General features: G+C 43.4%; 1 protein-coding gene across 2 annotated transcripts in view; it reads right to left on the bottom strand.

The window, feature by feature from the left end:
- PKHD1 (PKHD1 ciliary IPT domain containing fibrocystin/polyductin) overlaps nucleotides 1-27,870 on the bottom strand; it is a 247,190-nt gene that overhangs the window by 165,469 nt on the left and 53,851 nt on the right. For both annotated transcript variants that reach the window (XM_063423458.1, XM_063423452.1), the window contains exons 35-36: nucleotides 26,463-26,613; nucleotides 4,219-4,369 (exon numbers count right to left, since the gene is read on the bottom strand). In XM_063423458.1, the coding sequence (XP_063279528.1) occupies nucleotides 4,219-4,369; nucleotides 26,463-26,613 (302 nt within the window). The remainder of the gene's footprint in view (nucleotides 1-4,218; nucleotides 4,370-26,462; nucleotides 26,614-27,870) is intronic.

The raw sequence follows: 27,870 nt of genomic DNA, 5'->3' as shown, positions 1-27,870 counted from the left end.
CCAAGAGTTGCTGAAGTTGAGGCAAATCAATTTAATCGGCAGGTGAAGAGTCCTGGGAGTCCAAGGTACATCCTGTAAGCCACAAGAAACATGATGGCAAAAGAAACCTGCAGTCCACATCCAAACATGAACCAGGGTTCATGCAGCTGGGGAAAGGATCTGAAAAGACCCACACCTTAAACTGCTACAGATTCAGGGTTTAAAATCCTTTCTCCAGGAATGTCCACATCTGTGAGTTGCACTCTACTGGATAACACTGAATCCCTGCAGAAAAATATGCTGAAAAATAAAGAACTGATGCCTTTCACAGTTTTTCACGAAATAAGAGAGGATTCTAAAGCTCTGAGACTAATTATTGAAGGCTCACCATAACAATGTAGGAAAATATCACACAGTGACAGAGAGAAATAGAGCTGACTTTTCTTCCTTTTAAATCTCAATTAAAAAATACATTGGATGAAATTTCCCATTAGCTGGTACTATTTGTACATCCCATGTTCTTTCTTTAATTAAAAAACATGCTTATTGCAATACTGCCAGAATCACTTTTACGGTATTTTAATTGTAATGTCTCTGCCTGATTAAAAAAAGAAAATATGAACTGGAAACTGCTTTAAAAAAAAAAAATAAAAGTATCACAATGCATATCCCAAATGGATTGATCAAAATGGCACAGAAAATACCATGACAGGAACAGGTTCCAACTGTGCCTACTGACAAGGGATTTAGAAATGAGTTTAAGGACTGGTTGATGCCATAGAGAAGAAAACAAAGGGAAACACTTTTTCCTTCTTTCAGTGAATTAAAACCCAATCTTTATCAGCAGTGACTGAAGTATGGTTTATTTGACAACTATTGAAGCTGGTGTATCAGTGAATATTTGATGCTTGTTGCTAATAGCATCAAAGAGGAGGGAAAGACAAGTAAAATCAATATCTGTGTTTTCCATACTCCTGAATTTAATCACAGGATGCATTCTGGCCAAAGTCAGATCAAAACGTGGATTATAAGAAATTCAAAATATTCACAGAATCAGAGAATCAAAGGAAAACTGTACATGGCACTCAGTGCCCTGGTCTAGTTGACATGGTGGTGTTTGGTCAAAGGTTGGACTCCATGATCTTGGAGGTCTTTTCCAACCTAAATGGTTCTTTGAGTGATAATGAGTCTTTTCCAGTACAAGGATCAAAGCAATCTTCTCCCTCATGCCTGCTACCTGAGAGTGGCTACCTCAAAATTGCCTTTGCAAGAGCAACTGCCCAGGTGAGGCTCTTCAGTTCCACTGGGGTGCACTGGGAGTGCCACCCCGAAATTCATCTCCAAGGAACTCCTGAAAGACCAGACAGCTTTTATTTTTTCTGTCTCCAGACCTCCCTAGACCACCATAACTGCAGACAAAGGCAACAACACATGCCTGAGGTATCAACCCATCAAACACAAAGTTCCTCCTGTGTAAGCCCTGTGCAAAGGAAATTCCCATCTGTCCTGGGTTATCATAAATATTTCCATACTTGTGATGCTGGGATTACAAAAATAACTGCAATCTGCTGAACATACAGAATTATCTACGGTCTATGTTGTATCTCTTCCCCAATCAGTCTCGTCTGAGCCATTTCACAGCCTGACTATTAAACATTCTGCTCTTGAGATCCACGTGTTCATGCTCTGCTTGTTAAGGAGGAGGGAGAAACTGCTGAGCCCTCATGGCAGTGAGCAGAAGCCAGCTGCCTAATCCTATTTTTCTGGTTTTTTGACCTCCAGATCTTCTGCCCAGAGAGTCTGGTCATTCCCAGAACCACTGTATGTTTGGGGCTGTGTGTTAATACAGCCAAAGAAGGGTCAGTTTTGGGCTGTGTGTTAATACAGCCAAAGAGGGGTCAGTTTAAGGCTGCACGTGAAGTTGATGTCCTTGTTCTAGCACTCTTCAAGTAATTCCTGCAATGTTGAAATCATCAAAAGGAGACAACACAGGGGCAGTATTCAAAATCCTCATGGAGTCTTAAAACAGGGGCAATTTCAAGAGGTGGGCCTGTGAACTTGTGTTGAGTTTGTTGGATACAGCACCAGAAACTGGGCAGTGTAGCAGCAGTGGATTCAGCAGCATTGCAGCATTTTTCCATCCACAAAACCTTGTATTTTCAGCTTATGAGTGCACAGCCAGCCTGATGCTGAGTCATGAAGGCCAAAGGGAGCAAAGCTACAATTTAATCCCATTCTCCAGCTCCAGCTCAGAAAAACTCTCCAGGTAGAATAGGAATGGGACATTTCAATCGGAGCACATATTTCCACCTACCTTGGGGGTCAGGGGTTTACTGCCTTGCCCATCTTGCACGTGGGGAAAGTGGTTGATTATTTGATGTGCTCACAGAGTTGGTAGTTGCTGCTCTGAGGGATCACCTGTGACTCAGTTTGAGAAGGGTGTCTATAATTCCTAAGATGAACTGGTCTTTGTTAAAGTGTGTTTCTATCAATACAGGAACCTAAACAACTCCCCTGAGCTGGACAGCTTAAAAAAAGGGATGGTAAGGAAAGATAAATCTCAGCCTCATTTCAGAGTAGATCTCAGCATGTCTTGATTCCAAATCTAACCAAGGCTACACAGCCAGAGAACCTATGGTAGTGGCAGTGGATGCAATAGGCAACTTCTCAAACCTCAGATAAAAAATTCCTGGAGGTCATAATTCTAAAATGTTTTGTCCCTCTATTTGGCATGTAACAATGGAGAAAATAATCGCATCTAGAATATTCTAATGCTGCTTTTCTAACTGAATTGACATTATAAACCAGGCTTCTTGGAAAACGCGATAAAGAGGAGGAAGGATTTGAATGTCAGATGAGCCAAAGCCATAAAGATACTACTCCAGACTTCATTAAATTCAATCAGAGCTATGGCAGCTTCATGAGGGCTGACTCATAGATCAAATGAGCCTTTGAATCGGTCCAAAGTTCAGAGTGTTTCTGCTCAAATATTTTGCCCCAGTTCTTCACAAAGTCAGTGACTGAGCCCCAAAATCTTCATCCAGATTTGCAGCCAAAAGAAATCTGGTATTCTTACCTGTCTCCTCTAAAGTATGGCATAATCACAATGAAGTTAAGAAGAATCTTGAATCAAAAATTAGAATTTTCAGTAGGGTAAAGAATTGTACCAAATTGTTTCACCTTTTTTTAACCTCAACATCTCAGTTGATTTTTAATTTTGTTTTTAAGTGGGAATGATGTATGATATAGCAAGTCTTGAAAACCTCTGAGCCTGGACTGAGCAAGTTCAATCAGTTTTGGACATGTTCATATGATAGGGACAAACTTGCAAACTTTTTTCCTTTATCGAATTATCATTCAAATTGAATATAAAATACAATTATCAAAGGCATATGTTTCACCATCATCTCAAGAAAAAACTAGCATCTTTAATATCATTTTAGTATAAAAGCAATTTTACCAGCAACCATCCTGGTCTTTAAACATATAAAAATTCTTGCTTTCATTTTTTGAGCTCTGTTTTAGCAGAGGCTTAACTTTGAGCAAGCAATTTCACCAGAACAACTCATTTCCTTCATACCAGGCATGCATACAGCAGTTTCCACAACCAGGACCTAACTTCTAGGGGAGAAGATTTCTGGCATGGAATTACAAGTCCTTTAAATTCTTACTTTGACACCCACAGAGATATGCCTGTCTCACCCTTATTCTGGGTCTGTGTACAGGTACACAAACCCAGCAAATCCAGGGTTTCCATCATAATTGTGCTCAGTTATTTACTTACTGAGGAAAGTACCAGCTGTGCTTTAGGATTGCATTTGATAGTTATGATCTGCAATTCTATAATGTCAATAATTTTGTAAAGGTGTTTGCAATACACCTGCCTGAAAGATGCCAAACAGAACAGAGTTGATTTTTGTTATCAGCAGTGCCATTATCATCAAACACTGCTCAGGACAGCAGCAATTTTGGTAGACTGGGGAAAGAAGAAAGGGGAAAAAAGGCCTTTTTGCTTATATTGTCATTATACCTCAAACAGCATAACCAATTCCTTCTGCACACGGAATATTTAAATTCTTGTCCTATCCCCCATCACTGCCCTCTTGCATCTACTGGGAGCAGGCTCAGCCGGCACAGCCTGGTGTCTCCTCCCATGCTGGAGCTGGGGAATGAAGGAGAGATCAGGGCAGTGAGAAACCCCATCCCTGGAGGAGGAAGAGCACCGAACCCTCCGCAGACCTTTGAGATGCAGCAGGTTGAGGATGCTCGTGGTGGTCCCCAGGAGCAGGGTCCGGCCCTCCTCTATCGTGACATTGTCGCCATCTCGCGGCTGGTGGCCAGCAGGCCAGCTGGAGCCCTCGTCCCACCGGCCGCAGAACTGGAGGGCAAGCTGCGAAGAGAAAGAGAAAGAGCCAGAGGAGTTTAAAGCTCGCTCCTTGCCACCTCTCGAGAAGCCAGCTTGCTCAGAGAACAGTGCCAGGCATTGGCATCTCCTCCACCATGCTCTGGGCAGTCTGACTTCCAGGGGGACCCTGTGCAAGGCAAAGGAGTAGAAGGATGTTGGCATTGGAGATGTCCCTGGCCTTCAGGAATGCCTGTCCCAATTTGGGAGCTGCCCCTTGTCCCGTTCTGCTCTAGGGAATGAGGGATTTGCCGCAGGTCTGGCTGCGGACTCACCCCAGGTTTCCTGGTGTGTGTCTCTCTCTGCCTCCCAAGGAGCAGAACTGCACTGTTGTTCCCTGGCACTGTCATAAAAACAGCCTGAAGACCTTAGAGTTAAAACATCCTGCTGGATGGGCGGTATTTTGCTTTAGAGGGTTTCTGGTTGGGTTGGTTTTTTTGGTTTTTTGTTGTTTTTTTTTTCCCCCAAGGGCTCTCCTGCCGTTCATCCCCATTTAGACAGACATTCCTCCTCTCAAACACCTTTTTAGCTTTCTCAGCTTATCTGGTGTTATTATTGCCTCTTCTCTGAGGGTGAGCACAGCAGTTCCAAATAAAGCCCTGAATAACTTGAAAACTGCTAATACACTGATTCATGATGTGCAAGAGCGAAATGATGCCTGAGCTTAAAGGCTCCTCCTCACCTCTAAACTTCAAGCATGCATTTTGCAGTGAAGGTTTTATAGAATCACAGAATTGTTTGGGATGGAGCTGTTTCATTCCAGCCCCCCTACCATGGGCAGACCCCACTAGACCAGGTTGTTTAGGGCCCTGATGATGAAATTTTTGAAGAAGGTGTGAATATTTTTGCCTGGACATGTGTGCACAAGTGTTGACATAGAAATCCAAAACGCATTATTTGATCTCATATGTGAACCAGCAAGAACATCCTCAACTCATCTGAGGTTGGGGGAGAACCAGACATGGAAATATTTGTGGTCCTCACTGGGCTGTTCTAATCCAAAACAGCAGTGGAAAGAATAACCTCAAGACAAAAGCAAAACAGAGTAACTCCATTTTCAAACGGAGCACATCGAGTGCATTAAAGCTTTTGCTCGGGAGCTGCAGTTGAGGTGAATCAATAATGGGGGTGTTATGATGGTTGTTCTCTTTTACTGTGCTGTTTTCAGGTTTACTTTTATGTGCCTGATGTTTTATGGAGTATTTCCTGTAGTGCTGTTCCTGAGCAAGCTGATCCAGTGGAATGTCCCTGCCCATGGACCTTCAGATGAGCTTTAAGGTCTTTCCAACCCAAACCACTCTGTCATTCTACTATTCTAATTATTTACACCAGGAAATGAGTGTAGTGCCCAGGCTAAATGATAAACTGGCTGATATCCACCCTGGCTAGATGCTGGGATTTTCTACAGTCATTCTATGATTCCTCTGCAAAGGGAATTAACTTGGTTCAGTTCAGACTGAAGCCTCGGACTGCATTAACACACAGGCAGTGAAAAATTCTTGGGAGCTAAAACTCTGGTGTCAGAGGGAGTGAACCACTTCATCATAACAGCAGTAAAATTACTGAATAATTGCTAAGTGCAATAGGAAAAGTTTAATTTTCATTAGTTGCAAAGATATATTTATGTATTTATATATTTAGTATTATGTATTTATATTTATATAGTTCAGAGATTTAGGACAAATTTCCAGCTGAAAGTATAGATGCTTTTACCCACTATCTTTCAAGAGAGGCTGTGAATTACTCTTCATTGACAATGTTATGAAGCAGATTGTATAAAATATAGAACAGATCCACTGGAAAACAGCTAATTAAACTTGTTTTTACCACAGAGGAACAGACAGTTCATAGAAAGGTGCACACACTGCTTATCAAGCCAACCATAGCATAAAATTACAAATCCATAAATTCCTCTCTGGCACAATGCTGCCAGTGCCACCAGCACAACACTGGAGGAGGCAGCTGTGAAATGGTGGGATCCACAGGAACATTTGGTTGAGAAGGTTTGCTGAATGCCTTTAAGTCACTCTCATGCTCTGAAATCACTTAGAACCTTCCAACTAACTCTAGTGGCCAAGCAAGGCTGTAAGGAGTGTACCAGACCTTCTTCCTAGCACCCATTGCTAGCACAGTGAGCTGTTGATAGAAGCCCTGCAAGAGTTAAGAATAAATTCCTCTTCTGAATTTGACTTTTTTTCTCTTTTAGATGGCAAATAGGGATTTCTAACTAGAAAACACTCTAGTTCTTTATTTAAGCTTCTTTCTACCTAATGTCAGTGTTTGAGATTGATCTGTTTCTGCTGTCACCTCTTAGAGGAATCAATATCTGTTCAGTTCTATCAACACCATCTGGCACAAAAATCTCAGTGTTCATACATGACAGTGGAATCTCAGAATCACAGAATGGTTTGGGTTGAAAGGGGCTGTAAAAATCACCTCATTCCACCCCCTGCCATGGGCAGGGACACCTTCCACTAGCCCAGGTTGCTCCAAGCCCTGTCCAACCTGGCCTTGGACACTTCCAGGGATCCAGGGGCAGCCACAGCTTTTCTGGGCACCCTGTGCCAGGGCCTCCCCACCCTAATAGTGGGAGAAAAATAAGTTAATGAAGGTCACAAAATTCCCTATTTTTCCATCAAGTCCATACCTAAATTTTCCAGCGAGAAAATGCCTGCCTTAGTCCACTGTCATGTGCATCACTTGCCTGTGTGTCTTTCAAGTGATTTCTGATTTATACTTTTTCTTCTTTATAAATAAAATTAAACAGATGAACATCAGCTAATAACACAAGACCAAAAGCTGTTTATAATCACTTGTACTATCATTGTATTACCACAGAGAGATTAAATCCAAAGAATCTGTTTTAGAAGGAGAAAAGGGGATTTGCTCAAGGAACATACTTTAAATTACCACAGCACAGAGGAATGGACTGGGGTGTTAGAGGGAAGGCAGCTCTGTAGGGATTGAGGAAAAACATCAAAAATTTTTGTTTGATGACTCTTCTCTTGCAGTCCTGCACCCTTCCCTGAGATGAAAGAGCACCTCCTTAAGATCTCTGAGAGAAGAGGATGTGGTCTAATGCAAGTTTAGTGCAAGAGACACCTGCCCTGAACCACCAGCACAGTTTTCCTCAACTTTGTGAATCCCATATGATTACACTCCCTGATTTCTGGGAGAAAAGCACAGTGCATCTCCAGCTGCAACAGAATTCTTAAGTTCCTTTGCTGAAGGGTGGTGGTGTTTACCTCCAGTTCCATTTAACCAGCCCATGGTGAGATAACATGAACTAATACACAAAATAATTGCACATCTCTCATTAAGCAGGGTTGGGGACAGAGTCTTAACATCCCTCTCACTAGTTTTTTTCAGAAAAGCAAAATTCTTTCTATTTTTTCCCCCTGTCTGGCACCCTGTATTTGACCTCTGGTGTTTAATTGAGGCACTTCTCAGTAATCCTGAGGAGCAGCAGCAGCTGCAGGTGCCAGGGCTGTGGCTGAGTGCCCACCCCACGTGTGCTGGTTGAAGGAACCAGAAGGAACCTGCAGGGCCAAGGAAAGCTGTGTGTCAGCCACTGGTGCTGGCCATTTTCTCCCTGTGCTTTTTCCAGCTTCAGGAAAAGTGGCAGGGAGCTGGAAAGTCAGGATGGGAGAAAGAGGAGCTGGCATAAAACAAACCCTGAGCTGTGAGGCTGAGGCTGGCTGGCAGCAGTGAGGTGGCAGCTCCACGCTCTGGCTCCAGTGTGCACCAGAGCTGGAAAGAAGATTTGGAGAAAACAGAGCTTGTGAGACCATCACATCTCTGCAGCCATCTGTGTCACTGTCAGAGCTCACACTTGGACGTGGACAATTTCAGTGAGGTTTAACAGGAGAAGCAAGACAACAAAGATGCTGCAATCCTGCAAGGTTTGTGGCAATCAATAGATAAATTGGGGCATGAGCCTCTTCTGCCTGTATATTTTATACAATGCAATGAGTTAAATAAATGATTATAACCTGAACTGAGCACGTAAAATCATCCCCCAAACTGTTGCAGGATGTGCCCTCACATCACACATCCATAGGAAAACCACTCTGGCAACATTTGACATTTTGAATGCAGCACAGCAGATGGCATTAACCCAGTGGGGAGCCAAACCTGCAAAATATGGGCAGAAACCTCCTGTGGGTGGAAAATCACCACCATTGGTGATCATCCCTAAGAAATCTTAGTTGTTCTTCCTGGGGCACCAAAGAGCAGAAGGAGCTGAGAAGGGATCTGACCTCAAAATTCAATGAATGGAGTCCTGTAAGTGCTTTCCAGCTCTGACTCACATTTGGAATGTGTCATGCACACAGCAAATTTTATTTGCCAGGGAAAGGTTTTTTTACCCAGAGGGAATTTGGGCACTGGAACAGGCTCCCCACATCAGAGCCCCAAGCTGGATGGAGCTTTGAAGCATTTGGACAAAGCTCTCAGGTACATGATGGGATTTGGGGAGTTGTACTCAGTGATCCTTGTGAGTCCCTTCCAACTCAGAATGTTCTGGGATTCTATGCATAATTCATATCAAGCCCAAACCTTGTGTACCAGGCCCATAGCTTGATAGAACACAAGTTAATTTGGTGAGGGGGTAACAACTCCTTTCCAATACATATCTTCAAAATAATTAATTATGTAAATGTAAAATAACAGTTTTGTAGCATGCAATAAAAGACACACAATCTCTTGCAATTCAGCATGTTACCCACTTTCCTGCCTACTGCACCTTCTTTTTTCATTTTCCAGGCAGATTTCTTTCCATTTTATGTTTTTTAGCTGCTGCTGTTGTCAGCCAGGCGGGAATTGCCTTTCTGTCAGACTTTGGGGACACAATCTCTCAGGGTCAGTTTGGCACCTTGTGCCTGTGACTAACAGGGTGTAGGAACACATGCAGTGACTGCAACCACTGAATAAATAACAGTGATAAATTTGCATTCCCACCCAGACTGGTAAACAATTCACAAATGGGAAGGATACCAGAATGCAAGGTTTGGGCTTTAAAGGGTTGAGAAACTCCTGTTTAGACACAGAAGTGATCCTTTGATCACACTTTGGGATAACTTTACAATTCCTTTAGTTAAGTGGAGTTTGTTTAGAGTACAGTCCCAAAAAAAGGACTGCAACAACAGTTACAAGCATAAAGAGTTTTCATCCTCCCATCAGAAAATAAATTCTAAAACAAAAGCAAGAAGCAGTGACGCAGTTCAACACAGACTCTGCTTCCTGGTGTGCTCACTATTCTCCCTTCTTCCCTGGATTTTAAGGAGAAATTCTTTACTGTGAGGCCCTGGACTAGGTTACCTAGAGGAGCTGTGGCTGCCCCATTCCTGGAAGTGCCCAAGACCAGGCTGGACAGGGCTTGGAGCAACCTGGGATAGTGGAGGGTGTCCCTGCCCATGGCAGGGGTTTTGAAAGAATATTTTCTTTGATGTTGCTCCCAACCCAAACCATTCCATGATTCCAGGCTGTGGGTTCCAGCTGGGGGTTATGTGTGACATGGCCAGAGGGAGACACCTGAGAGCAGGAGGGTTTTCCCACCAGCTTTATCCTTCCCCAGGCCCAGCTGAGAGGACACAGAGCACCGTGTGGATCCTGCAGGCTTTAGCAGCAGGAAGTTTCCCCTGTCCCAGCGAGCACATCCATGAAGGAACAAAGGTTTGGAGTGCTGCCCACACGGCAGAGATTGACACCCACGGGAGCAGCCTTTCCTTGGTGCTGACAGATTGCCATTTAAGCAGTGAGCACGGAGAGCAAGTGTTCCTGTCCTCAGTCACCACGGAGAGACAAGGTTAACATTCCCAGTGATGGAGTGCAATGCAGATTTCCCCATGCCACACACCCAGGACTCCACGCCACGTTTGAAAACACTTTAATTTCAGTGACGGATACAGGGAGCTCACTTTCCAGGCTGTGAACTCTGAACAGCTCCTCGGTTTAATACATCATGAAAAGATTTACACCCCCTCACCCAACTCCCATCCACCTGAAGGAAAGAAAAACGTATATTTGGAGGAGACAAAAGAGGAGGGAGGTGTTTTATTATACTAGATGTCTTTTACAAGGGAAGTATTTTCAGCCATCTGCTCTAATTATTCCTCCTGTATTGGCCACCATCTTCATGCAACAATAGAAATAATTATCTCCTCAAGGGCAGAAAAAAATATTTACAGAAACAAACAAAAGTTGATTATCTTTAGCTCCTAGGGAAAAAAAAAAAAGAAACAAGCTACTTCTTAATGAAGGAGCAATTAGGAAGGTGGGTAGAACATCTATAATTAAACCAGACAAATTGGTGCAGGCTCCTCCCTCCTACACATACTTGAAAGGGATGCAAATGCAAGTTATTTGCTACAGTCAGTAGAATTAATAAGCAAAATGCTGCCCAGTGCCCAAAGAAGCTGAACCTGTCTCTTGGCATCATTCTCTGCCTCTGCTGCTTGTCACACCTCTAACCCTTTGCCAAATTAACTGAAAAATACTGACCACAGTGCAAAGCTATGGAATTTCAATTGACATGAGGAGCTCTTCCTCTGTGTAACAGCATCCCCAAGATAATTACAGGATTCTCATTCATCCTGTTCTTTAAGAACAGCCTCCTGCCTGCATTTCACCACTCAGTGTAAAAGAAAGGGCTTTTTCTATATAAACCAATACCAGAGGTCTTTTGCAATTGTCTTTTCATTCCCTGCAGTGTATAAGAATTTTTCTCACTGAGAGAATGAAGTGAGAAGATGGAATGGGGCCATCCCAAAGAGAACAGAAAATATACTGGGCAAAACCAAGTATAAAGCAGCAAAAAATATAGATATTGTCTCTAAGAGCAAAGCACAATGCCTCATTTGGTAGACAAATATACAGATTTTGACTTCCAAAAAGAAATTAGTAGAATTTAATTGTCTGTGTTATGGAATCAATGAATGGCCAGAATTAAGCTGGTCAAGGAACAGGCTGATCAGGGAAATGGTGGGATCATCATCTCTGGATGATCATCATCATCATTTTGAGATCATCATCTCTCTGATGATCTCAAAAAACACACAGATGAGACACTTGGGGACATGGCTTAGTGGTGGACCTGGCAGTGCTGGGGGAATGGCTGGACCTGATGATGTTGGAGATCTTTTCCAATGTAAATTGTTCTATTATTTTTAAGGCTGAATTTCCCAAGGCTTCTCCAAGGGGTCTCAGGACAGAGGGTACCATCTAATGCTCATTACAGGTGCAAACACCAAGCAGGAAAGAACTGCAAAGTAGCACAACCCTGCCCCTTCCATTCCAAAAAGGTCAATTTTTACTTAAAAAAAAAAAAAAAAAAAAAAAAAAAAAAAAAAACCCACTGAGATTAAGAATTACCAGCAATCCCAGAGAAGTTGCCTTCAAATATTTAAGTAGCCCGTACTGAGTTTCTTAGGAAATCAGAGAGGAAATTCAAAGGAGACTAGTGGATCCTATAACGTGTTTGGCAACACTGTAAAGGACTTTTATTCATGTGCACGTCACTACAGTGTCCCAAATTTGCCACTGATTGAGGCATTTCCAAGCTGGATGTGAGGGAGAAGAAATTAAGAGAGAAAGGAGACCCTTCCTGGAAAAGTCTGAAATGGAAAATCTACTTTCATCCTCTCAGTGAAAGCACCACATTCACCTTTATCACTTCTATTTATAGAATTGTGGAATATCCAGAGTTGGAAGGGTCCCACAAAGGTCATTGAGTCCAAATCCTGGCCCTGCTCAGGACACCCCAAAAATCCCATTCAAGGGTAACCTGAGCAGACACTGGTAGCCAAACTGGTCAACAAAGGTAGGGAGATAATGGGACTGTCTTCTTCTGGTTCCTGAAATAAATGTTTCCAAAACTGGCAGAAACAGTTGTGCACAAGTCAAAAAGTCACCAAAAAAAAAAAAAAAAAAAAAAAGTCACAAAAAAAAAAAAAAAATAAAAAAAATAAAAAAAAAATTAAGGCTAAGGAAGTAGCCTTAGACTCACTCAAAAAACAAACAAATAAATAAATATCACCCCTCTCAGAACAAAAAAAAAAACAACGAAATAATCAAAAACCCAAAACAAACAAAAACCAAACAAAAAATAGCAGGAGAAGGCAAGATATCTAGAGAACTATACACTGTGAAAAAATTAATCATTTATATCAAAAAATGACATTATCTCCAGGAAGACTGGAATATGAATGAACCATGGATGGAAATGAGCAGAATGATTCTGAATAAACCTGCATGGAGAGACTGGAACAGGTTTCCAGAGAGAGTAGGACACCAAGCTCAGTTTTCCCTTATGCTTATCACTCTTGACATGACTGCCTGGGACAGAACAAGCCTGGATCACAACCCAACAAACCATTTCCAAGGCCACAAGGCGATATTTTTATCACTGTGTGCTGTGTCACTTCTCTTTACCCACTACTCCAGCTTTAAAATGCAGGTGGGATTATCCCAGCAGGTCCCTCTTTAATTACTCTCAAAAGCATTGATACAGCAAGGAGCAGGGCTGGGTTCATGGCTGGATATGTGATGCACTATCCAGTATTTTTATTTTTAACTGAGACTGCTTGCACCCTGAGTTTAAAAAGAAAGGATTCTTTTTCCCTTTTGCTTATTTGTTTTAATTTTAGCTGTCCTGCAGAAACCTTTCTGACTTCTTCTGAGTCGCACAGGCACAAGAAGGGAAGAATCTGGCTGGGCATGTTCTCTGTGGGACTGATGAATGACCCTAGTCTCTCCCAAACTATTAGAGGATAAATCTGTTTACACACAAAAAATTGACCTGGGCTGGTGAGGTGGGACTAGAACCAGGAAACTGGCATGTCCCAGAGGTAAAAATGCATTTGCAGCCAAGAGCATTAGTAACTCAAGACCATAAACAAGCCACAGCATCATTAATTACTCAGACAGGGGCAGCCACAGAAGCAGTGAGAAGACCCAAAAGCCAACTGTAAATAGTTCATCGAGCTGATTAGTTCAGGAAAAAAAAGAGTGGGCACTTTTGGAGGTCAGAGGCCATGGCACAAGTCAGTCTCAAGCCAGTTTGCAACTGGACAATGGCATGAGAAACAGTTTAATTCCTGTTTAAAAAAAAATCCCAAACAAAACCAGCAGACTCACTTAAAAAACAACCACCAAAAAAAAAAAAAAAAAAAAAAAAAAAAAAAAAAAAAAAGGTTTCTTCAGCAGGGGAGTAATCACTGCAATTTTGAGGCACAGAAGGTAAGGCTCCTTGCTCTAGAAGTATTTAATTAAGGACACGGAAGATTAGTTAAATCTAATGGTGCTTTTATAGGAAGGATACTGAAAAGACACTGCTGTTCCTAGGGGAGCATATCCCAGGTATAGATGAGCCATCTTCATACACACAGGCAACAAAACTCACTCAAATCCCATGTAAAATACCAAATAATGGAGGGATATGAACACTATTCATCCACTCCATAATTAAACAAACCATGGGACCTCTGGGAAAGTCCCTGTCTCTTTACCACACTCACATGAGGACCAAAGGGTTGGTTTTGGGTCTCTCAGGGTCATGGTGGAAGGATGAGCCTAAAATCAGAAATTTCAATTTCAGATATTAAAGAAAACACCTCGGGAAGCAGAGGAACTGTCTTGGAGCACATGAAGATCCTTGTTGCACAGAATGTGTATTTTCTGCCTGGTAACTGCTTGTTAATTCACAAAAACCTTCCCAATGTTCATTTACAGCATGATATTCAGAGACAGCTTATTTATTGTAGTGGAGAGTTTTAAGTCCAACTTGTTGAAAATCCTGTGAGTGTAAACAGATTGAGGAATTCAATGCAATCTTCCAGTTTAGATACAGCAGGACCAGGTTTTCCTTTCCAGGACGCTGTTAAAGGGCACACATAATTTACACATCTCTCTAAACCAGCCATTTTGCAAAGTATGGAGGCTTCTGAGACAAATTAAAAACAGCAATTTAATGGTAATGAGAAAATTACAGCATCAAGTTGTTTACACAAGCAGGATAACCAAGCCTGGTGACTGTGTCAGCCTTTGCACTGTGCAAATATTGTCTCCCAATTGAATGATCTTGAGTTAAACTCACTAATCTGAGAGCAAATATTGCAAAAGCAAAGATTAGCTCAACAATTTGCCGACCACCTGCAGGAAAAGTAACCAAATTACATCCTTACATGTCAGCAAGTGGGATTTCTGAATGGGTTCTATAATAAATGGGGGAGTAAATGGGAGGAGTGAGGCTCATCCACCCCAACAGTGCCAGAGAGAGCTGCTGATGGTTTTTTGGATCAGGCAGGGAGATAAACAGAATCACAGAGATGTCTGGGATGGAAGGAGATCATCTAGTCCTATCCCCCTGCCAATGCAGGGTCAGCCAGAGCAGGAATACCTCCAGGTGAGTTTGGAATGTCTCCAGAAAGGGAACTCCACACCCTCCCTGAGCAGCTGTTCCAGAGCTCTGGAACAGCTTTACCCTCAGTGTAAAGTTCTTCCTCAGTCTGAAGTGGAACTCCTTGTGTTTTAGAACTCCTTGCGAGAGTCCCAAGTCAGTGTGAATGTCAGAGAGCTGGTGTGGGATCCAGCCTCTGACTTTCCCACAGCTCCCATCGAGGCACAGGGAATACAGGTGAGCTGATACACAAACCACCTCCACAGCAAACCTGGCTTGCAAGGGGTTTGCAGTGATTTACCAGGCAAAGACTGAAAAGTGCTTGGAAGAGGGCAAACTCTGTGTGTAGGCTACAGCTGGATCTGTCCTATGCATAAAATACAGCAAGCAGACAGCAAAACCACACAATCCAAGGACAAGCATTGATTCTGCCTTAATTGCATCCACATCTCCTCAGCCAAAGCATCGGGGCCATTGATTATTACTGGCACAACCATCTACCCGGGGTAGGATCTGATGCAGAGCAGCAGCATTCAGAATTATCACTGCATCACAGGGATAATTACGGGTGTAATGAGGTGTAAAGGGCTTGGCCAGCAGCAGAGGCACAGTCTAAGATGTATCAGAGAACAGGAATGGTTTGGGTTGGAAGGGTCCTTAAAGCTCATCCTGTTCCACCCCTTGCCTTGGGAAGGGACACCTTCCACCATCCCAGGTTGCTCCAAGCCCTGTCCAACCTGGCCTTGGTCACTTCCAGGGACTGAGCAACGACAGCTGCTCTGGAAAACTTGTACCAGGGCCTCATCACCCTTTAGCAAATAATTTATTCACAATATCTAATCTAAAAATACTTTTAGATTAAGGCAATTATCTCTTGTCCTATTACTCCATGCCTTTGTGAAAAATCCTTCTCCAACCTTCCTCTAAACCTCCTTTAAGTCTTGAAAGAATCATTTCCTCTCACATTGGGCTACAGGGATGCAGGATTTGGGACTCCCAGCAGCCACCAAGACTGTCCTGCTCCTGGAGAAGTGAGTGTCAGCCACCAACAGTGTCTGACTTCTGAGGTGGAGACAATCCTGCACCTGCCCCCCAGGTAAAGAATCTCACCCTGCACAGCTGTTATTTCAGAAATGCCAGCTTTTGGAATGGCTCCCCTCTAGCTGCGAGCTTTCAGAGCCCTCTCTCAAACTCAGTGTCCTGTTTAGCTTTAGCACATCAACAGCACGCTGCCCCCAGCCTATCTGTGTGCATTATCTGCTGCCCTAATGTATCGTGCACTGAACCACAGCATCATTACAGGTAAGTGCTCAGGTTTAAATGCAAACATAATTGCATAATGCGGGACAGCCAGGAAGAATAATGCAGGAAACAGAGCCAGCTCCATCTGATAGTGCAATCTGACTGGAACGCCGGCCCTTCGGATCAAACGCGCAGCCCAGATGGGGCAACCAGGAATAAAAGTGCCTCGTGGTATCTTTATTGTCATCAAAAACACTTATCTGCCACAAAGGTAAAAAGGTGAAGATGGGACTTGTACAGAAAAGGTCACAGAAGAACAGGGTATCACCGGGTTAGGGGGCCAAGGAAGGTGTCACACCCCAGCAAAGGCCACCTTTGCCCTGTCCCTCCAAGCTGAATTTGCCAGTTCCTAAAGGGAGTCTGAGCACTGGGTGGCATTTAGAACACTGGGAGCACCCATCCCTTTTTCCTGCAGTCAAGAGTGTCTGCTTAACTGTGATAAATCCAGATAAAGCCTCCCATCCTACTGTACAAGGAGCTGCACAAGGAAGGGAGAACAATCCCAACACAAGACGCCTTCAAAATGAGAACATGTCTGCAGCAGATATGTACACTTTAATGCACTTATTTTATGTAGCTAAAATTAGAATTGATTCTTGATGGAACAGCTCTTCCATCTATTTAATTTTAATTCTTTTTCAGTAGTTTGGGCTCACAGTAGCACACAATAGATGATTACAGGGATGCAGACAGCCCACAACAGAGGCCAGAAAGCAGCTGAAGTTAATTTAGTGCACTTCAAACCTGAATGACAACGCCTCTGCTGAAGAGAGCATCACACACATCATGGACAGTAACCATTCGTGTCAGTTCAGAAGATTTTAGCCCAAACTTCATTCAAATCAGACAAGATGAGAGCCTATCGTGAGAGAGAACCTCTCCACCAACACACTGCCCTCTGAACTGAGAAGCCTTTGAGTTGAAAGCACAAGCTGCTGCTGTTTGAGCTGTAAAGAGATCCCTCTGTCTGCAAGAGGGCTGTAACAGCTCATCTTTATCGGGAATGCAGATCCCCTGCAATAATACACTCCGTGGCCTTCACTCTCTGCCCTCCCACACACACACTTGTCTGCCTGTTCATCATTTGGCAGGATCTAAAACCAGGGGCCCTTCTACCCCAGGATCACTGCTGGCACCTCCTTACTCCAGAATCTGAATGCATTCAAGTGCTAAAGGATGCAGAAGTGTGCTGAGTAATATTTCAAGGGTGAATTTCATTTTGGAAGGAGTTGGGTACCATCCTAGTGCACACACACAGAGGAGGATGTAGGTAAAAGGGGAAATGCCAGCTATCACCACCTGACCCAGAATTGTTACCCATGATATTGTACCCATGTTACGGTATTCAAATCCCTCATGTACCCCACAATCCAGAAAATCCCTCCTCCAGACCTGAAATTGAACATTAGCTTGGGCTGGGCCAGTGTCCAGTATCTGCAATCCTTTCAGCATGGAAAAAACCCAATTTCTGCAACACTGTCTGGGCCATCTCAGCTTTGAAGCGACATTTTAAGCTCAGTGGCTTCATCCTCTGACTCAGCCCAACAGGGCTCCCAAAAGTCACTGCAGAACAACACTGACTGCCCAACTTCTTCTGAGCCAATACATTTCAGAGAATCGTGCCATCACAGACTGGTTTGGGCAAGAAAGGACCTTAAAGACCATTTAGATCTAACTCTCTGCCAGAGTAAAGGACACCTTCCACTAGACCCAGTTGCTCCATTCAGTCTGGTGTTGAACATTTCCAGGGATGGTGTAGCCAAATCTTCTCCGGGAACCTGTGCCAGGGTCTCCACACCCTCACAGGAAAGGATTTCTCCCAAATATCTCACCTAAATCTGCCACAGAATGGTCTGTGTTGCCTTCCTGTGCCTGCCCTCCTGGGTTTACTGAGCTCAGGGGAAAACTCCCCTCAACACTGAAAGCAAAAATTGCATCTTCTACTCACCAAACACAGGTGAAGGCAGGAGGACAAACTGCAAATGAAGGTGAGTTGGAGAATGAAAGAGCAGGAGAGTGTGTGTGAAAGAGCAAGCACTGTAACCCCTAAGTGGGTGAAGCTGAGCCTGACCCTTGATCAGAATCCCAGACCCAGAGAAGATGTGTGAAAGCAGGAAAATAAATCAATAAGCAAAACAGCGATCTCTTCCTCAATTTTATTGGAGGAAGTTCAAATTTACCCAGCTCCTCACAAACTGTCTTTGGCTAAAATCACTGCTAACGAGCTCTGACATTTGAAATTTAACTGAATATGAGCTAACAGCTCCCAGCCCTCCACCACCCAGGGAGCTGACCGGGAATATTTTGTTAAAGTCAGAGACGGGGCTAAACTGAGCTTTATTGAGAAGACCCAGCGTTCAGGGCTAAGTGTTTATAGCACCCACTTCACCTGACTCTTCCCTGCCCTGGCACATCTGCTTTTCTTCACGGGGACCACAGAGCTCTCAGTCCCCTCCTCTCCTCCCCAGCGTAATTATTTGCTGATTTTTACGAGGTCCCCTTACGATCCCTTAATGAAGTCCTTTGCTCCGCAGCAATTCACGGGGACAGATTGGACACGAGGGGCTTCCACTTAGGGAGCTGCCAATCAGGGGATGGTACCCGGCACTTAGAGCAGTTGTTCAGCCAGTCTATCACCCGGCTATTACAGGCTCATCACGAAAACAGCTTGCTTTTACTGGCAACCACATCGCATTAACCCTTTCCTTAGACGGGGAAGCCTCGAGTAGACTCAGCGTCGGAAAAAGCACTGGTTTTCCCTCCTGCTACAGCAATTCTTTTTTTTTTTAAGTTATTAATAAACACTCCCTGAACTGAAATATCCCTACTTTAAATTTGTTTTTCCTCTAGCTGTACATCTAGTTCACATTTTTAGTTCATGCTAAACATTGTGATAGCACCAACAGTAACAAAACCAAGAAAAAACCCTAAACTTTAAAAAACCTTAAACAACAAATACTATTTGTCCTTTCTCTATTCCTCATTCCAAACTCTGTGCACAGAAGAAATTATGTTACAAGATGATTGTCTCTTCATCACTACCAAGGTTTGCTACAAGACCAAATTTTCAGGCTTTTGTTATCCTCAGGATTGATTTTTTTTTCAAAGAAGTAAAACATAACTGTGTTCCCCTCCCACACACTTTATCCAAGGCTTCTTCTCATTTCTGTGAGAAGTGAATCCCCATTCTCGTGGATGGGGTGGGACACCTGATCTTGCCCTCATGGCAAGAGGACAAGCCAGGCAACAGACTCAGAATTTTAGACCTACGTCCGTGGCCCAATGATCCCACTCTGGCCAAGGCTATGCCACTGAAATCTCCCAGATTTCAGTAGAGGGTGACCACGTTCCCAGTCCTTGCTGGGTGCTGAGCCAGACCCCAGAAATATTTGGGAAGGGGTTGTAGGTCAGCCAATGCCTCGGGTACACAGGAAACACCGTGTGGAACATCCAGCCCACAGTGCTGCTCTGTTAGGGACTGGGGAGAGGACACAAGTCAGGGGGTGACAGTCCTCTGTTGGTGACACAAGGGGCTGAAAGGCCACATCTTTACCCCACATCACACCACACAGGGGCATCAGATATGTTAAGCCACGCTCCAGTGCAGATCAAGCCTGGGCTAGGTGTGTCCCCATGTTGCTCAGCCCTTTTCCCATCAAATTCAAGAAGGGCAGATGGAAAAGGTACAAGGCATCCTCCAATTTCACCCAGAGTCCAAAGCTGAGCACGGTCCCAGGCATCCAACATTGCCACTCCCTTCTCCCAAACTGAGAAAAAGCCAGACTGAACTGGACTTTGAGACACCCCATTTAAGTGGAAGGACCTAAATCTTTAAGGACCTTTCCAACCTAAACCATTCTGTGAGACCATGTCCCACAGATGGAGAACCAAAGCTGTGGTTTCAAACACAGAGAATCCTTCCCCCTCCAAAATGCTGAATTGCTGAAGGAGTCAATTAGAGTTTCTCTCATAATTAAACAGAAAAGTGGCAGCAGCATTCTGTACAAGTGCCTGGGAGCAAGTGGAGAGGACACGAGCCCAAGTCACTCAGGGAGCTTCCCCACACCCTCTGGACCTGTACTGGAGCCTTCCTTTTGTACAGGAAGGGAAAGATTTGCTTTCTGCTCCCTGGAGCAGCACTTCCAAAATGGCACTTTCCACTCCAAATCTGTTTCTCTTAAGGGTTGGAGCAGGCATGAATGGAGGGGAGGAAAAGGAAAATGGTTCTCATTAAACTATGCCATGTTCAGTTCTGATTTCACACAGGTTTTTTTAAATGCACATGGAAAAGCTTTGAGGTGGGACTGGCATCTCCTCCTGGGGATTTTGGCATTCCATCCTAGGATATCCTGGGGATGGCTCCCAACCCACCTCTCAGTGAAGCTGTATGAGTGGTAGAGGGAAGAGGGAAGAGGAAAGCCACTTACAATTCAAGAAGTCATCTCCTCAGAGCCATTAGAAAGATGGTGGGATTGCAAATAAAAAGAAGAGGCCTTTCACAATGGTGGGGGGAAAGAGAAAGTTACAGTTCAGGCCTTCATTTTTCACCTGACAGCAGGAGAGGAAACAGTTAAACCTCAAATAAGGAAGCAAGATGTTAAAGGAAAATAAAGCCACACCACAAGCACATCTCCTAAATTTCCCACTGCAGCCCAAGGCTGAACCCATTAAAAGGAAAAAAAGAAAAAAAATAATAATAATCAGAAAGAATTAAAAACAAAAGAAAAACAGGGAAAAGAGGAGAGACAATTTTGCTTATCCTTTCCTCATACCCCTAGCAGCCCCTTTTAGCTATTATTTATTTATTTACCCTCTCCTTCCAGAGCAAGGCCCTTATTTTCTCATTTAGTCCAACAGAGATTGTCCTCCTGGAATGACCTTTTTTTTTCCTTTCTCTCTCTCTCTCCCCTCCTCTCCCTCTTCCTCCCCCCTCCTCCCAGCTGCCTCCAGGCCATTGCCCTCGTGCCAGTAACTAGATAACACACTCTATCAGAGATTTTTTAAAAAATCATTGCAAAGGCACTGGGGCTGATAGTGGCATCAATCCTTGCCTGACACGGGCTCGGGTCAACCATTTATCTCTTCACATTGCCTGTGGTTACTGGGGAGCCCATCTTGGTTCTCTACATCTTAACAACCTTGCAGATGGTACCTCTCTGCTCCAGCAGCCTCTGCACCCCAAGATTGGTTTTGTGGATTTATTTTTATTAGTTCTTTTTTGTTTTTTGTTTTTTTTTTTTTTTTATTGGACTATGCTGCTTCTTTTCTGTGAGGGTCTGGTGGGTTTTATTGCACTCCCCACCTCCTTCTGAAAATAATACTGAGATAACAGGTTAAGAAAACAGGGAGTTTGGAGATTCAAGGATGGGCTTGCTGGGCTGTTAAATGTGAGTATTTATGAAAATACACACAAAATATTGTAGAGGAATTTCATCTAGTCCTACTCCTGATGTCCCATTCTGTGTGACATGGTTATTTTTAGCTGGTTGTACTGCCAAAGGACTCAGTAGCTCTACTCACAGCCCAAGACAACATAAAGTCAGCTTCTATCAGGATACTTGCTAAGAAATCAAAAAAACTATCCCCACACCTCAGTAAGCTGTGATCCCCATGGCCAGACTGAGTCTTAGTGTTTTGCATTCTCTAAATGGATACACAGGAATTAAATATGATATTGTATCATAATTCTTCCTCAAGTGAAGAAGAGGTGCTTTATTAACACCCTCCAAACAAACTCCATATCAAACTGGAATCTGCTCTGTTCTGGCAGTGTCCAAGGCCAGGTTGGACAGGGCTTGGAGCAACCTGGTTTAGTGGAATGTGTCCCTGCCCACAGCAGGGGGATTGGGACTAGATGATCTTCTTAAGATTCTTTCCAACTGAAACCATTCTGTGGCTCTGTGATCCCTACCCTGCCTAAATACTCCCAGCCTGCTGAAGTGGTTTTCCTCATGGACTGCCAAGTACGAGCCCTTCACCCTCAAAAATGCACCCATCAAACACCCACACTGCATGAGGACAGCTCTAAAATGAGAGCAAAAGAGTCACCTCCCATCACTTGTAACCCTCACAGGTGGAGAACACGCTCAGGAGCTGTCCCTGCCAATGCAGGGGGTTGGAATGAGATGATCTTTAAGGACCCTTCCAACACAAACCAATCTATGACCTTTCATCAGTCCTGCTGTGAGTAATAAAGGACCAGCCCTTTATGCCCAGAGTGCCCTGGGCTTCCAGAGACCCTTCCACACTCCTTGAAAGCTGCCTAGGTTTTGCCACCTTTGTAAATCACCAAATATCTCCACTGGTTAAAACCATTTCACTGATTCCCTTACTTCCAAATACTTTGGCAAGAGAGATGGTAAGTAGGGAAAAGAAGGTTAAAAAAGAAGGAGAGGAATGACTGTAAGATCTGCAGAGGAATCCAAGGGATTTGAAGAGATAGCCCTGACTATATTAAGTTGAACAGAAAGGATTTTTGAGGTGACTGCACAAAACTTAGACAAAGCTTTTGTGAGGGGGTTATATTTTTTTCTTTCATGAGAAGTGAACAAAGCAGTTATCCCTGTATCAGTCACCAAGCTAAGAATTCACAGAGCCTCAAAAATCTAAACCACCCCTTCAATCTCAAGACCTCCCCTTAACTCCCTGTTAAAAACAAACTCAAGGCAGCTCAGCACACCCAGGCGGAGCCAGAAGCCAGGATGGCATTTTTATCTGGCAAGTTATTTTTTATTAACCTCCTCTCCCTCAACAGGCACCCCTTGAGAGCTGGGTTGCAGGGAATTCACTGGGATACCAGTTCAGCTTCCCTATGGCTGATTTCATACATGGCGTGGGCCCTCTGCCAAATATTCCATCACGGATGTGGGCCAGCAGAGGAGGGGGAGTGGGAGCAGGGAAGCGCTGCTCCAGCAGCATGTTTGCATCATGATTAGGTCTGGTCCAGCGATCTGGAATAATAATTGGAAGGCTCACTAAGCATAATGGGTTCAGAGTTATCACAGACTGGCCAAACCCTCCCATGAGCATCCTCTGCTGGTGTTTTCGGGGTGTTTTGCACATCTCATCAGTGTCACCAGGGCTGATGTCTCATTATGCAGCCAAGGTGGATGTGGACAGGTACTGAGTGAGCATTAGAACTCTTTTTTCCCCTTTTATTATTTAATTCATGTCTTCCCATTATCCAGAGCATTCTTGAAGCTGTGAACTAATTAAGTCCTGTGGGATATACAATCAGTGCTGGGGTTTTCCCCCTCCCTTTCTTTTCAGTGGGCTAAATTGCATTATACACTGAAATAAAAATAATTGTGAAACTCTTTTTAGATAATAACAGAGCAAGTTACAAACACTAATGATGCTGAATGCAACAGTGGGGCAGAGGCCTGCTGCTTACTTCTTGTGACCTAATTAAGTCATACAGGGCAAAATACTTCAAACACAAAGTGAGGCAAGAGCTTAAATCAGTTTCTAAAGAAAATCATAAAAATTATTCTCGTGGGGGGGTTGGGGGGTGGTGCTGTGGCACAGATCAGACCCTAGGAAAAATCCAAGTTGAGCTGAAATTTCATTAAGTCTGCCATGAAAATACCCAATCTCCAGGTACCTGGAAACTCCATGAGATTCTGGGAATCCTCTAGATTCAGATCTCAGCCCAGCTCACACTGTAACCATGGACCTGATGTTCTTGAAGGTCTTTTCCAACCCTAAGAATTCTATGATTCATGCAAGCAACAGGTAGGAGACCAGATTTGAAAGGACAAAAACTGAGTGATGGATTTTGCAGCACCTACCAGAAAATGCAGTTGTTTAAATAATATAACTGATGAAAAAATACTCTAAAAACTGTGTCATAGGATAACAGGTATATCATAGAATATCCTAAGTTGCAAGAAACACACAAGGATCATTGAGGCCAATTCTTGGCTCTGGAGAACAACCTTAAGAGCTCCAATCTGTGCCTAAGAATCTTGTCCAAATGCACCTTGAACTCTGGCAGGTTTAGTGGTGTCACCATTTGCACCTCTCAGGCTCAAGTTCCCAGTACCACCATTTTACATTCCATTTATTTATTTTTTCTGCTCTCAGCCAAGGCTGTTATCTCTTCTTGCCAGTGCCCACTCATTCCATGCCACAAGTCTCTGTCAGCCTTTCTACATTTTCACTTCCAACACTATTGTGGAGCTAATGCTGCTCCACCATCATCACCAAATCTCAGCACCCATCTGGGCTGAGTTCTTGGCCTGCCTGGGCATCCTTCAGCTGGCAGCAGAGGAAGCAAAAAACAAACCACTGAGCAGTGCAGCTGTGCTGAGAACAGGATCATGCCCCTTTTTTATGGAGTGCTTTGAGATCCTTGCATGAGCATGCAAGAGAAGTGCCAGATGTTATTATAAAGAGATGCAGCCCCATTACTTGTACTCAGAGTTGTGCTGCCTGCTAATAGCACCATTATCCTAAGGCACGTGGTGCTATTAATGCATTTCACTGCTTAGTGCTGAACCTGGGGACCATTTTTTCCACAGGAAAGGTAAGGCCAGTTCACATGACATGATTTAAACCTCCACAGTGAAGCATGCATGCGCTGCACCAGGTCGTAAATCTTCACAGGATGCTGTCAGCCAGGAAGGGACCAAAATTGAAGCCATTTATCTGAACTCCTCACCCATCCACCTCTGCTCGCCCCAGCCAGTTTTGGGAAGAGGGATAAAATGATTCCGAGTGCCCACTGGGTTCATTAAGCAGCAGCAAATCCCAGCTCTAAAGTGCTGCTGTTTTCATCCTGCTCTGAATGAATTTGTTCATTCAGGACACTTAGGACTTCCTTGGTTTTTCCCTACTCTGAGTAAAAAAACCACAGCAAGGATAAACCTCGAAGCTTCTTCCTCTTCTTGCTGCCACCTGAGTCAAAAGACAACCTGTCACCACTGGGGCTGCAGGACCTGTGACACAGCTGGATGCCCAGATCACACACAGCAGCAGGGATTATCCCTCCAAGCCCAGGCTCTGGGGCTCTGGAGATGCCCTTATCCCAGTTGGGAAGGAAAACAGGAATGTAAGGAGGAGTTATCATTTGATCTCTGGGCACTGGGCACTTATCTGAGCACTTCCCTTCACTCCTGCAGTCACCAATAAACAATTTTGAAGGTTGTTTTTCTCCTTAGCTGGGCACTGAGGTACCATAACTAACAACTGAACCTTAATAGGTAACATTCTGCATCTGACATTTCTTCAGAGACCAAGGACAGGCCTAACAGAAGCAAGGAATTGTCATTTAGGATACTCCACCACAATAGTAATATTCATGTCAGGCAGATCTGTAAGTATCAGAGACTCCTAAATATAAACTCTTTCAGATATCTAAAACTAAATATAGAATTCAGCACTAGAAATGCACCAAAATTACCCTGCTAGGGTACTGCAGCTACTTTTTGGAGTGGCAAAGTAAATTTAAAGTCCTTAAACACAGGAAATCTCTTTGCAGATAGAGTTAGAAATCACTGTGGTAGCTTTAACACTGATGCTGAGCAAATGAGTTTTGTTTTCCTAAACTATGCTGAAAGACTGTGTGAAAATTTTATTTAATAGATTAAAAATAGCGTTTGGTTTTTATTATAAGTGTGTAACTATTCCCACTCACACATCCCTGTATTCAGGAAGTCTCCACCACATCTCAGGAGCTGCTCCTTTAGGAAAGGATGGTGAAAAGGGGATAATTGGTGTTCAACAAATATCCAAACCCTCTAAATTTCTTCTTACAGGTGGCTAAAAACCCCCTCCACAAAACTGTGAGGACTCTAACAGGACCTTTCAGGTTAGCAATGACATTTTTAAATATCAACTCTTAAAATCGATGCTGGTTCAGAATTATAGCTTTTTTGTCATGAACTCTTGGCATATGTCTTCTTTTCTTGCTCTACTCACAGACAGCACTGGAAAGACTGTCCCATTTTCCTTCAGCTACTGAAAAGCATCAAAAAAATCAAATATAACCAGGGCTGCACTGAATGCTAAGTCTCTGCCAGAGAGCTGGAACTGTACCTCATGGCTAAGATTTCTGCTGAACAGAAAATAACATTTTTAGAACAGAATTGAATTTATATTAAAAAAAAAAAGGTAGAGAGTGTTAACAAATATATACATTGTTCAGAAAATAAGGTAAAGCTCATTTATGTCTCATAAAATACATGATTAGGCATAGTTAACCATTAATTCAGCTGTGCTGCATTAGAACTGCTATTCAAAGTTGGAAAGCATTTAATATTATATATTGCTGCTGCTCAGCCTAAATTGTTTTTTTTTTCTTGCCCCCCTTTAAATGTACACAATATTACAAATTTAATTTTAAGCTGTTTGAATCAGTCTGTAAAAAAGATTTGATTATACCTGAGTGTTCTGGCCCCAGTTTTTCCATATCTCAGTAATCTTGGCAGTAATTGGCTGATTAGCTCCCTCACACTCCATCTCTGCCTCAGTTTCCATGGTAATGTTACAGGAGCTATTATAGATGAGAACTTCATCTCTTTCCACTTTAGGGCTGAAACGAGAAGGGAGGTTAAATGGGGTGTCATCAATCTTAATGAAATGCAATTATTTTTACTCTTATTAATCATTGCAAGCCATTAGCTTGTGGCAACTCCTGGCCACCATTTGTCAAACTTTGCAAATTTCGGTAATTTTGTTTCCATTCTTTTATTGTTTATTTGTTTTTCCCCCCTTTATCTGCACACACTCAGGATGAAAATACATGCAGTAAATATCTCTCAGCGATGCTTTTCTCCTTCCCCAAACCATCACAAACAGGAATGAATGCCATTCTAGGACCAAGGCAGGCGGATAAGTGCAGACAACAGGGAGGGAATCAGCAGTGTTGGGAGCAAAGATGGACTCCTACAAGGAGTAGGGTTTGTTTGTGTCTCCCCCCTCCCCATCTTACTCACACTTAGCAATGGGGAATGAATAACTTGCAACTCCCCTAGGGCAAGGGGAGAAATTGGAAAAAACCACACAACTGGCTAACTGGTCCCTAATTCCAACTGTGAAAAAATGAGCTCATTTAGGGGTTCCAATTCCTGCTACCCAGCTGATTGCAATGATGCTTTGTTGCTAACACTGGAACATTAACTTAGTAAATTAATTAAACTTACTTAACAGCCCAGACTAAGCAGATTCGATATATGTGCCAGTTACACCAGCAGACATTTGCTCTAAAACCTCCCCTTGCATAGGGGGAAGAAGTAATAGAAAACAAGGTGGGAGAGAAGCATTTTTTCCCTTGGTTTTGCTGCTGACACTTGCTGATTTGGGTAGTGTTTCATTGTGGGGAGCTATGGGATTCAACATATGGTTTAGTGGTGAGCAAAGTGTGGTGCAGGGTTAATGGCTGGACTTCATCCCAGAGGTCTTTTCCAGCCTAAATGATTCTGTGACTCTGGGCCATTGCTACTTCTGCCTCTCCTCCCCATCCCATCACCACATTCACATTGGCAAGTTGTAGGAAGGTGAGGAGAAAGGAGAGGAGTTACAGCAACACCAGCACAACCCAAAAATCATCGCTTTTCTGAATAGCTAGGAAAGCACAGAGTTCACAGCATGATTTACTCAATGAAACAGAGGATCAGATAGGCAGGATCAGGATTTTAAGAGTCCTTCAGGTTCCTGAAAACCCCATAAAGTGTTTCTGGGACTAGAATATCAGAATGGGGTGGACTGGAAGGATCTAAAAGCTCATCCAGTCCCACCCCCTGCCATGGGCAGGGACACCTTCCACTCTCCCAGGTTGCTCCAAGCCCTG

This window comes from Prinia subflava, chromosome 2 (assembly GCF_021018805.1).
Source record: "Prinia subflava isolate CZ2003 ecotype Zambia chromosome 2, Cam_Psub_1.2, whole genome shotgun sequence".
NCBI classification, from domain to species: domain Eukaryota; kingdom Metazoa; phylum Chordata; class Aves; order Passeriformes; family Cisticolidae; genus Prinia; species Prinia subflava.
The sequence above is the reverse complement of the archived record's forward strand: the minus strand, read 5'-3'. Positions and strand labels throughout refer to the sequence as shown.